Source organism: Alexandromys fortis, unplaced genomic scaffold (genome assembly GCF_014885135.2).
Source record: "Alexandromys fortis isolate MF-2015 unplaced genomic scaffold, M_Fortis_MF-2015_v1.1 scaffold_24, whole genome shotgun sequence".
NCBI lineage: Eukaryota > Metazoa > Chordata > Mammalia > Rodentia > Cricetidae > Alexandromys > Alexandromys fortis.
The window spans coordinates 8,184,160-8,196,913 of NW_026067906.1; the positions used below are offsets into that span (position 1 = coordinate 8,184,160).

The 12,754-nt window shown below is 38.2% G+C and overlaps 1 protein-coding gene across 2 annotated transcripts in view; it reads right to left on the reverse strand.

Moving 5' to 3' along the window:
• Nucleotides 1–12,754, reverse strand: part of Ptprq (protein tyrosine phosphatase receptor type Q) — a 172,134-nt gene that overhangs the window by 4,200 nt on the left and 155,180 nt on the right. For both annotated transcript variants that reach the window (XM_050135561.1, XM_050135562.1), the window contains exons 39-41: nucleotides 9,722–9,798; nucleotides 1,699–1,833; nucleotides 1,378–1,503 (exon numbers count right to left, since the gene is read on the reverse strand). In XM_050135561.1, coding sequence (XP_049991518.1) covers nucleotides 1,378–1,503; nucleotides 1,699–1,833; nucleotides 9,722–9,798 — 338 coding nt within the window. The remainder of the gene's footprint in view (nucleotides 1–1,377; nucleotides 1,504–1,698; nucleotides 1,834–9,721; nucleotides 9,799–12,754) is intronic.

The following is a 12,754-nucleotide window of genomic DNA, read 5'->3' on the forward strand; positions in this document are numbered from 1 at the left end:
CTAACAGGATTGAGGCTGCCAATGGAGCTCAGGGGCGGAGCTTTGGCTTAGCACACAGAAAACTCTGTTCAACACCCAACACAAAACAAAAGGAGAAGAGATACTGTATGTCATTGTGAATGGCATCAATAAAAGATAGATCTTCAAATAGATCTGAAGGTAAATCACAAAATATATTGTAATGTAGAGTGACATCCTGCAGAATTTAGGTTTTGAAACAATTTGACATAAAACAAAATACTTGAATTCATTATCTATATAAAACAAGGGCATTGAGTATCTAGTATGTCAGAGAGGGGAAAGGCCATACATAAAGGGGAAGCTATATAATAGTATAGTGGTAGCCAGTACTGTCTCTTCTGTGGTAGTTCTGGATTCAAAAGAAAATGCAGGGGAAGAAGAGATGGCTGTGGTGAGAACCGGCTTTCAGATCCCCACCCCATGAGACATAGCTGTAAACCCTATGCTGCACCGGAGAGGCAGGATCAAAGCCAAGTGGACCATTGAAGCTCATTGGCCATCCAGCATAAACAGTATACTGAGCCGGAACCTATATGCTTCCGTTTCAGTGTGAGTCTCTGTCTGGGAATGCAAAGGTGACAAGCAATCAAAGAAAGACTCCCAACATTGACCATCAACCGCCACATGGCTATGTACCCGCATGTACAGATGAACCTGTGCTCACACCACACATAAACCTGTGCATAAATCTATGAACCACACATGACACACACATGCATACACATCGGATCTTTAAGACTCAGGGATGAATGGTGTTGAGACCACTGTCTTAATATAGTTTCCTCACATAAACAGTGTTTGTTGTGTGGTACCTTGATCCCTTTGTAACAGTAAGGTTTGCTTTGAATCAGAGGGTGGAGCTAGATATTAGCTGACCGAAATTAACCACAGAGGTTTTGGAGGACTGAGGACAGATAGAGAGCTAGGAATTAGTAGGGCAGGGCTTAGAGGGGATCTCAGCCCTTCTGAATAGAGACACAAAAGAGACAGGAGGTCACTGGTTGCTTCTCTGCTGCTTGTCTGATTGTTCATGTTCTTACCCCAATATCTGACTCCCGAGTTTCTATTGATAAAAATAATTAGTGTATTAAGGGCTCTAGTAATTCCTTCCTTCTTCTATTTATTTTTCAGCCCATGAGTTTGATGCCAATTGATTAATATACACTGTAATCACATGATTTGAAATGAGACAGTTATATGCATACCTCAGCTTACATTTACAAAACAGTGGGAAAGCATGGTCAAATACATAACCTGTGTACAAGGGATAATTCTGCTATTAATTTCACTTTATGCATTTAAGCCATTCATATTTCATACCATATTCACTTTCCCTTTTTTTCCCCTTTATTTTACCCTTTCGATTTTCAGATCCCTGATGGTCCAATCGATCTGAATGTCCTCCATAAGCTTTGTAATCACGATGTCTCCAAAGACCGTCACAGGCTTGTTGTCCTCTGGCCAATACTGGTGGCACCTGATCTGCATCCAGAGAAAAATCAGCAGTCACGAGCCGTCATAGCACTGCTGTTTATAACCATCAGTGCCACGAAGGCAAAGCTACTTTATAGATAGCAAAGTCTTTGACGATCTCTACACAGCACCAGCTGGAACATTTAATGAATATCAATATAATTATAAAAGAACACATTGTTGAGGGTATTTCATATAACTCACCCGCCCTTTTTCGAAACACTGTGTGAGCATTACTAATGTTTTCGCTTTGGTTTCCCAAACCATTCTCCAAAAATCTCCAACTGTTCCTGGTAACGGGCCTTGGGTAGCAATAAACTCATTTGGACATAAGTATCCCTAGAAGGAAGCAATTTCGTACACAGCATCAGCATATTTTTACTTCTGATCAATAGTGGGAATATATTAGCTGTAAATGATGGGATTATTTAAAAATATTGTCTACTTTTGAGTAGTGAATAATCTTAGACACTGCAAACTTCCAACATCAACTAAAAACCGCACAATTTAATGTAGTTTAATGGAATTTGATAATGGGGGAACATAATAAACGTGTAGAGGGCATGAGATATACAGATGGAACAAACAATGACCACGAAGGAAGAAGACAAAGACTTAAAGATAAGGGAATTTATATGGAAAATTAGGGATTCGAATTGTATGTATTGAACGTGAGCCATTAGTTATCCAAGTTAAAATGTTATACAACCAGGCATGTGCATTTGGAATAAAGGGAAGAAGCTCAGTGGAAAGATAATTTGACATAAAGTCACCAGATCACCAGGAACATAAATTTAGGTGGAGGCTGTAAGCTCAAGGATTGTGATCTAGATCATTTCAAGGCTCGCAGGTCAAACTAATGAGAGACAATCAAGTGCAGTACAGATGAAAGAATCAGGAGCATTATATCCGATGAAAGGGCAGAGGTACTGATATTTGATTCAAGTTTCCTAAGTGGTTAACCAGTCAAAAGGAAAAAGGAGCAGCGTGTGTGTGTGTGTGTGTGTGTGTGTGTGTGTGTGTGTTTATTGAGTTTCTTTGGCATCAAAGCATGATTTGAACAGTTTGAAAAATAGATATAAAAAAAGGAGAAAAATAGGAGGTGAGCACAAGCAGCTTCTTAAGGGACTCTAGTGTGAATGGGCCACATTACTGCAGGGGAAAGTTGGATGTGATGTGATGGTGTTGGTGTGTAATCCCAGCAGCTGAGGTATAGAGGCAGGAGAATGAGGAGTTCAAGGTCATCCTCAGTTACACAGGGCATTCCAGGCCATCTTGAAGTTCAAGAAACCCTGTCTCATAAAAGAAGTAGGAAAGAAGGTTGGAAAGATGTCTCAGCAGTTAAGAGAGCTTTTACCTCTCCCAGAGAAACAGAGTTTAGTTTCTAACACCCACATCAGGCTTCTCACGGGCATCTGTAATTCTACCTCTACGGTATTCTAGGCTCCTTTTCTAACCACCATGGGCAGATCCCACATCCCAACCCAGGCACACAAGGTCATACACACATACACATAAAATTAAAAAATTCTTTAATAATGGAAGAAAGCTACATTAGGATGAGCATGGAGATAGTTAAAAAGTGCTAATGTAATATTATGATATTTGTTTTTGTAAGATGAAGGAAATTAAAATATGTTTGCTTGGTTTTTTTCAAAGAATAACACTAGTGGGGCAGAAGAGAGAAAAAAAAATCCCCAGCCAATGTTCTTAGAGAGGAGGGAATAGCTACTTAGAGACCAGGAGAATTTGCCTTGGCTGCAGAAGAAAGAATAATCAGTCTATGGCTGTAGTGGAAGATGAACGGGAGGTCTTCCCATTGCATCCATTGTATCAGTGAGGTGGTATAGACATCAGATACAGGTGGACATGTGGGACAGGACTGGGGACTGAGAGAAAGAATGAAATAATACCCATAGCAGGAACTCAAATGGATTGCTGGACTGTGATATGATCAGAAATCTCTGGTTAGGGGCAGAAGTTAAGTGAGTAGCCAGCAGATGACTGGCCCAGCTTGAGACCCAGACCATGAGAGGGAGCCCACCCCTGACACTGTGTGGAGGGCCAGGACTCAGAGGCTGCATAGCTCAGCGACCTAGGATAGAACTAAACATGGCTGGCAAAAAATGTCAATGAAATAATTCCTAATGATATTCTGCTATACTCATAGATTGTCTCCTTAGCCCAATTGTCATCAGAGTGGCTTCTCCCCACAACTGATGGAAACAGATGCAAAGATCCACAGCCAAACATTAGGCGTAGTTAGGAGAATCCTGTTGAAGAGAGGGATTGATTGCAGGAGCCAGAGGAATTAAGGATACCACAAGGAAACCCACAGAATCAACTAACTTGGGCTCCTAGGAGCTCACAGAGACTGAAACACCAACCAGGGAGCCTGCATGGGACTGAGCTAGTCCCTCTGCACATATGTTACAGTTGTGTAGTTTGGACTTCTTGTGGGACCTCTAACTATAGCAACATGGGCTGTCTCTGACTCTGCTATCTGCTTTTAGGACCCTTCCTTCCTACTGGAATGCCTTGTCCAGGCTTAATAGGCGAGGGAGTGCTTCTTCTTACTCCAGTTTAATGTAGCATGTCTGACTGATATGCCATGGGAGGTTTGCCCTTTTCTGAAGAGAAAGGAGGAGGAGTGGATGGAGGTGGGATTTGGGCAGAGGGTCTAGAAGAAGAGGAGGAGGGGAGGGAAAACTGTGATCAGGACGGAATTAATTAATTAGCTTAAAAATTTATGTTAGCAAACCTGAGTGTAAAGTGGCCCACATTGGTGTGGTTACGCGTATTTCTTCAATCATATCTAGGGGAACAGAGAATTTGTCGAGTTTTCTGTAAACAAGATGGTATAGTCATAAAGGCTACAGACTGAGAGAAGAAAAAAATCATTAAAGAAATTGAAAACAAAATAAACAAAAAATGGACTATGAAATAGGAATGTTGGGAGAAGGTGAAGTATCAATTGGAATGGAAAAGACTGAAAATCTGAAAAGATTTATCGGCTCCAGGTTACAGCAGAGAGGGAGAACTGTTAGATTCCAGGGATCCAGGAAGAGAGATTTTGAAGACTGTGGAGAGGCTGCAAGGCTGCACTGAACGTGATGGTTAAGATGAGGTCTGAGCTGTGAACCCTGTGATGATGTCAAGGAGAGGGCAAGTGACCAGTAGAGATCAATAAAATAGTGAGAAAATCAGCAAATCCACATTCTAAATGGATTTTTGACATCATGAGGAGTTAGGAGAGAGATAACGTTGAGTGAGCAGTAGTGACACTGGAGTTAAATCCAAGAACATTTGAGATAGTAGTTAAAACACAAAAGGACAGACAGTGTGTTCTGTACTTAATACCATGAACTCATTTGGTGGCTTCAGTGAGGAGGGAGAGAGATGGGCAAGGAGGAACACACCAGCTTTGTCCTTCTTTAGGTTTAATGTCTATGGGCGAGGATGCAGACTCAGTGGTGAGCCAGGTTTGGAAGGAAGCATCCAGGTTTAGAAAGGAACCAGGTTGGATGATAATTAATATCACACATGATCAACTATACTTCATTCTACAAAGAACTTGATCATAAACACATAAAATATTAGTTCTTTGAAACTTTTAGCAAGTATTTATAAAAATAACATTAAATGATTCTTATTTTCCTGGATGGTAAAGCATTATTTCATTATTTTTGTCTTCTTCTTCTTTTTCCTTTTCCTCCTCCTCCTCCTCCTCCTCTTCTTCCTCTTCTTCTTCTTCTTCTTCTTCTTCTTCTTCTTCTTCTTCTTCTTCTTCTTCTTCTTCTTCTTCTTCTTCTTCTTCTCATTCTCCTCTTCTTTTTTCCCTCTTCTTCTTTGGTCAAAGAGTAAATGTAATTAAAATATTTTTTTTTAAAAAAAGATATGTGTTATAGAAGGCAAATCCTATGCCAATCCACGAAAGTTTTGTATTCAAATGACTCATGTTCTAATCAGTTGTCCCATTGTCAGAGTGAGTTTTAAATATATAAATCTTGTTTTTAATTCTTCCTTAATACACATATATACAGCCCCATTACACCTTGCTTTTCATATAGAGAGGACAATTAAAGTTTTTCTCTGGGTAAGGCTACTTGCTTTTAAAGGCTAAGGAACAGTGAAATGTCGCACAGGAGGAAATGCTGGAGACACTTCCTTCATGTTTTATTAGAGTTGGGGAAGCACGCCACTTCTTTTTACTACTTAGCCTCCAGTAGTGAGTATTGGCATATAAAATTCACTTCCTCCAAGAAGAGACCTACCAGCTAGAAAATCTTTCCCTGAATTGTAATATGCAATTTAACTGGTTTTAAAGCTCTATAATAGTTAGGGGAAAAAAATGTGAGTTTCATGGCACGTTTCAAGTCTCATCATCATCACGGAGCCTACATGGCAGTTTTTACAGCCGTCCTTAAGTTAGTTTCTAAGATTTGCCTCTGGGTTACTAGTTAAGAAGTATAAAATCTACTCTAGCTGAACACCCATTACAATAAAAGTAACATGCATTCATTGGGTGCTTCTGAGGTGACACAAGTGTGATTAGCTATATTGGCCTCTTCAAGCCTGCTGCAGCCTTCAGGGAAGGTGTTTTTGTTCCTCATTAATAGAGTTAGAAACTTGGAGTTCCTAGGGTCACAGACACAAAAGGGCAGAGAAAGTAGGCGCACCCAAGTTTTGCATCATTAAAAGTGCCTCTCTTAGTGAACCCATTTGCTTACTTAGTGCTATGTCACAGACATTGTAGAATACGTAAAAATAATAATAATAATTTATTGCCAACAAGACAGTATTTTTTCTATTAATTTCAAATACATAATTATTTTATTACTCATCTTAGTAATTCCCAGCCTGGCTAACTCTCAGGTTAATAATTCACACAAAGATACACAGGGTTAAAAGCTGTTGATAGAGAATTTCTAGTGTATATGCTTGGTGACAGAGTCTTTCTCTTGTCCATAAAATCTCAGTTCCACTGTTGGTTCTCCTGAATTCTTCGAGATATTCAACTTGCTACCTCTAAGGCTACAATCTCTCATCTTCTTTCTTTCTCATGGTACATCTTTATCAAAATGTTATAGCCTCTCACTAAGTGCTGGTTAAAGAAACACAATTCCCCAGCCTGGTCCAGGACAGATGAACATAGGTAGGTCTTGTTTTCAGTAACTCCTGAATGCCACCCTCTTTTATTTCCCCTTCCTAGAACTTGCTTTTCTTCACACAGAAAAACTCGTTTAATACCTCCTTTTAGCTCTCTTCCCTTTTCTCCCAGATTCAAAAAAATAAGAACCCCAATGCCACTCTAGCCTTTGTCTTTTGCTCTTGGGGATACTTCATCAACTTTCCATTGAAAGTGTCAGATGGGTGATAATAACATTGCATACCTTTAATCCCAGCACTCAGGCAACACCCAGGCAGAGGCAGCAGAATTTCTGAGTTCAAGACCAACCTGGTCTACAGAGTGAGTTCTATGACAGCCAGGGCTACACAGAGAAACCCTGTCTCCAAGGGAAAAACAAAACAAAACAGACAAACAGACAAACAATCAGAACAAAAAGAAGGTGTCAAATAACAAAACTGGTAAATTGGGGGGAACTGAAGGGTCACATGTGTTTTCTGGAGTAAAGTGTACGCCAATTAGAGATAGAGAAGTAAGGAACACTATGGTATCATCGCTATATGTCCCCCCCTTGTTTGGGGTATCTACAGTAAGGGATGCTTTCCTGACGAGTATATTAGCAATGCAGTACACTGCTCACAGTGCTGTGAAAACCTACTTCCACATGGAGTTCCTTCTCCTATCCCTGCTTACCACAGGAAATTTTTTTAAAAATAAGATTTCATACATTTTAACGTCACTTGATTGTAAGAGAATATGTGTCTTCAGGCTTCCTAGTTTATTGCTTGAAGTATTTGTTTTTAACTATGTGCTTATGTATGTAAGTGTTTTCTCTGAATGTGTATATGTGCGCCATGTGCACAGCTGGCGCCCTCCGAGCCAAAGGAGAGTTGTCAGACCATTATGAGTCACCCTGTGGGTGCTGGAATAGAACCTGAGTCTTCTACAAGTGCCACAGGTGCTCTTAAGTACTGAGCCATCAGCCCAATCCCTGCTTAAACTACCTCATCCCTTGCAATATTGCCTTATTGCCTGCTGACAACTTTAACATTTAGAGAGAACACTTAGAGGTTCATAAACATTACTTTGCTGTCTCATCTGTTTGCTTGTCGTGCTTACTAGAATGAACTGCTTTCCTATTTTTTTAAATCAAAAATAGATTCTTCACTCATACAAAGCATTCCAACCACAGTTTTCCCTCCCTCCACTTATCCAGCTTCCTCCTGCAACCTCCCCTTCTCTCACAGATCCACTCAAAAAAAAAAAAAAAACTTGCCTCTAAGAGACAACAACAAAACAGAAAAAAAGATACAATAATACAAGGCAAAAAGCCCTCATATCAAGACTGAACAATGCAACCCAATAGTAGGAAGAGTCCCAAGAGCAGGCAAAAGAGTCAGAGGCACACCTGCTCCCACTTCTAGGAGTTCCACAAAAACATCAAACTAACAGTCATAAGATATATGCAGAGGACCAGGAGCAGACCCCTGCAGGCCCTGTGCTTGCTGCTTTAGTCTCTGTGAGCCTAAACAACATTGCAGAAATTAGGTATTGATTTGAATCTACTTATCAGACATTGAAAATAGTACAATCACTTAACTTTGCCACATTCTATAACATTGAAAGAAATTTGAACAATAGGACAGTGAATATATTTAAAATCTAGATATCTAGGCATTATTGCATAAAGTGGGACTTCAACGGGCTCTAGGACCTAGCCTAGGATTAAAATTAGTAAGTATAAAACTCCTGTATATTTAGAGAAGAATGGTATACCCCAAGGACTCAGTCATTTGGTGGATGAGTAAAACCTTACAATAGTAAATTCATATGGTCAATTCAATAGAGACCTACAGATCTCGCATCAAAATGGGATGAAATCTCTATCCTCTTTAGACCATCCCTAATAGGATATGTGAAGGAATTTGCACTTCGTTATTTACGCCATAGACAATAAGAGCCAATAAAAGATTGTAATTTCAGAGTAATATTGACTAGTAAGGAATAATAATGAAGTCTATACATACAGCACTTCACAGATGCATGGAAACAATGAAGACAATCCAGATATATTTGATGTAAGGGAAAGGATAAGGAATCATAGAAGGACCTCAAATCAATTGAAATAAATGGAAGGAAGTGGCAAGTCAGTGAGTAGGAAAATACCTAAGAATAAGAAAATAATGTAAAACTGGAGAATGTGCACAGCAGCAGAAATCTTTGAGTGTCGTAAGATGACAGTGAATAATCTCCCCACTCCAGCTGAAGCCAGTAGGAACAAAATGCATAATAGAGTTGTTTAGAGATAAAGCCATCTATGTTGGGAGAAAATTAATGAATTGATGCCTGGAAACAGTAACAATTAATTCTCAAGGATGTTTAGAAAACATTCCAAGATGATTGTCACATTAAATGACCAAAGGGGCTCTTCCCACTATAAAGTTGTAAGGATGTGTCAGACAAGCTGTGGTTCTGGATGAATAGAGGTTTCTAAGTATTGGGATGGCGAAGGATATTGGCAGAACAAAGAAACAAAGAGACAGAGAGGGATAGAGAACAAATTGACTTCCTTCAGTTTTCCGTTTGACTCAGTAAGATTGATTATCTCGGATACCCCCGAGACTACACTGAGTACGTCACAATTCTCTCCATGTTGACTCATTGATGTGTGCTGAGTGGCTAGAAGGAGTATACATTTTACCATCAACATCATCCCTCTGATGGACTCCGTATCTCACAGGGAAAGGCATGTAACAAGTTTTTGCATTGTATGAACATGACTGTCACTTTGACTGATACTCAATTGACGGAGAGATTAGTTGACCTTGTGTTCAGAGAATATATTAACAAAGCCTGTGAAATGGTGCAATGGTCAGGGATAGTGAGAAGAATTGTTCTATCTGCACAAAACAGTAAAATAAATAATGAATTAAAAGTCGACATATTCCCATCTCTGAAATATGCGTGCATCAAGTTGTTATTAGGAGAAATAGCATTTTCTATTCTGTAGTGTTGGAGTGAATTTGTTGCTTTAAGTATTTGAAAATTATAGTATTCATGCTCTATCAAAATATACTATCTATGAAATTAGTAACTTACAGAAACATAGCTGGCATTGATGTAATCTGATCCTGGAATGCTGACATCAGCTATCAGCTTCACTCTGTTATTATTGTCTGAGAAAGATAAGAAATCATAATAGAATTTTCAAATTGCTAAAACCTCTGTACTATGAATGTAATATAACAGTTCATAATCAATAATCCCAATCCATATTTGAGTATAACACTTAAAAACATTCCCTCATGTCCCATATTTCTACTCTGCAAAATATCAGTTAATAAGATCTTGCACATATTTCTAGAATTCTTACACTTATCATTACAAAACTAGCTACAAATGTTGTGTCATACACTCTATTCTGAAAATTGTTTTTATTTACTTAATCTTTCGACACAATGTTAAGTATATATAGCTTGTGTTCTTAAGAAGAAATACCGCACTTTTAATATAGCATAACCTGTTTAATTATGGATTGAATTGATACCACTTACTATTCAAAATGCTGGAAAACATAATGGAGCTAATCACATAGCTGTAAAACTGCATTTGTACAGCATATTGCCAGAAGTAAGAATCCCCAGTTCACAGGCCCACCTTTCATATCTTGAAGATACAGTCTAATTATCTCATAATTTTATCAGGACACACAGTACACACTCTGAGGATTAGTTGAACATTTCTTAGGACGTTCATTATATGAATATTCTTATTTTTCACAAGTTCAACCATAGACTCTTCTGAAACTTGATTTTTTTAAAGAAGTGAGATGTAGGTTTCCCTTTTACTATTTATTGTTACCTGAAACATAATAGTTCCATTTAAAAAATATTCCACTCTTTTTTTCTTGATTTAAAATATTACTTTTATCATCTACTAGATTATCCATATATTTAGGTCTAGTTTTAAGCCATTTATTCTTTTCCATTACCTATTCTTTCTTTAATATGAAATTTCTAGTTATTCTTCTTGAGACTGTTTTTAAAAACACCATCATCAAGTAGATATTCTGTGGCCAGTAATATTTTTTTCAAGAAGTAGTGCCAAAAAAGTTCTTGGGAATTTCTACCAAGTTTATTTTAAAACTGTAGTGTCTTCTGATAACTTTAAGCACAGGAATCACAAAAGATCTTTGACTGAGTAATTCAGAGGTTTGACTGGGCTGTGTGCCTAAGTGCTTCCTGGATATGGTTAGCCTTTGTAGAGATCCGGGTTGTTAGCACAGGGAAAAGAAAAGAAAGGCTCACTGTCTTCATGGAAGCTACATAAGAAGAGGCCTGACTGTGAATTCTTACACAATCCTAAGTGAGTCACTTAGCTTCTCTTCTTCATACTCTTCTCAACTGTACCATGCAGTTATAATATTTAATAATAATATTTAATAGAACAATATAATATTTATTACATTATAACTCTTGAAAAAATGTGAAAGTTTATCAGAAGTATTCAGTACTGTTCTCAGGTTCTCCAAGTTATTAATCTTCAATTAATATCTCAATATTAATTATTTAAGATGTTTTAATTATCTTGTGGGAAATAATGATCAATGCATTGAAACTTAGAGATTCCTAGTGTTTAAATAAATTTCTACAAAATTCTTTATGTGTCCGTTATTGAGACTTTTAAGATCTGCCTAATGACATTGTAGCTAGTCTTTTAGTTCAGGAGGGGAAGCCGTCAGACTGCTATTCACTCAGTATGCCTGTTTATAACAAGCCAAGTCAACAACACACTAAACTTTTTCTCATGGAGTTGGGATATTAAGGTCATCGTGTCCTGTCAGACCGAGATTTGGAAATCACTTCTGCAAGCATTCGCTAATTCTAGTATCCTAAAGCCCTGTAAGCTAATATCCTTCAAAAGCCTCTGTGATATTTGAAATCTTTCTGACATTACTCAGGGGAAATACTGCACTACGCAAAGCTGGCTTAAGCAAAACTTCAGTCTATTGAAATTTATTCATTCGCTATGACGAAAGAGTCAGTTTCCCAGTTTTATGGGTCCTCTTCAAGCATAATGGCAACACACGGTCACAAAATCCTGGCTGTTCTCCTAGTGTTTATGCCTCTGTTTCTGTGTGAAAAAAAATGTTGTCTTTCCTGCAGACACAGCTACGACATTACAGATGGACTGCTAGTCTTAACTAGGGAGGGGGTCTTGCCACCTTCAGAATTCAGTACTCTGGCATGGATCACAGTCTTATCCTTTCAGAAAGTTATCAGCATTTAAAAGGAAATGATCTGCTGGTTACTAACCATGAGGGATAACACCTACTGAATGGCTTCTGTGTCCCTGTACCGGCAAAGTGATTTACGTGACTATTTTACCAAATCCTCCTATGAGCTTTACAAGGAACAGACAGACAAATAGCGGGTTGGAAGTCAAAGACAGACAGCAACAAAACAGAACTGGGTCTCAGAGAGTCTCATTACTTTTTTGCCTTAACTTCAGTATGGAGGTTTCAGACATTTTTTCTCCTTGCTCCTTTTCATAGTTTCGAGTCTGATCATTGACTCCCGTTAACCACTCTTGTTCCCTTCTCAGCATAAAAGTAATAAGCTGATGATGGGAACTTTCTTTCAGTCAAAGAGGGGACTATTATTAACCAAGACCTTCATTACAGAAGAAGGAAATGTTGCAACAAACCACCAAAGAACTCAAATTTTTCAAACTTTAATCATTTTAAAATTACTTAGTATTTGAGATACTTTATATGTGTTGGTATATTATAAATTACTCCCAACTTTACAGGGTAAGTAGAACTAAATACTAATGGATTCATGGTAGTTGCCTTTTGATAAGAGAAGAGTATAATACTTATTTACACAGATTGCCGCTTAAATAAGCATGTTGCAAGCAGTATAGAAGAAAATTAGTGCAAATACATCCCGCAACATGGGTGTTCCAACTTAAACTTAAGTTGTATCCAATTCAAGTTAATTTTCTTAAAGTTAGAATAAAAAGCAGGTCGAAAAAGTTCTGATTTGAGACAGGTAGAGACTATCAGTCAACTTCACACATCACAGATTGGTCACCTTACCGCTGAAGTCAATTTCTTCTGATGTCATTTTG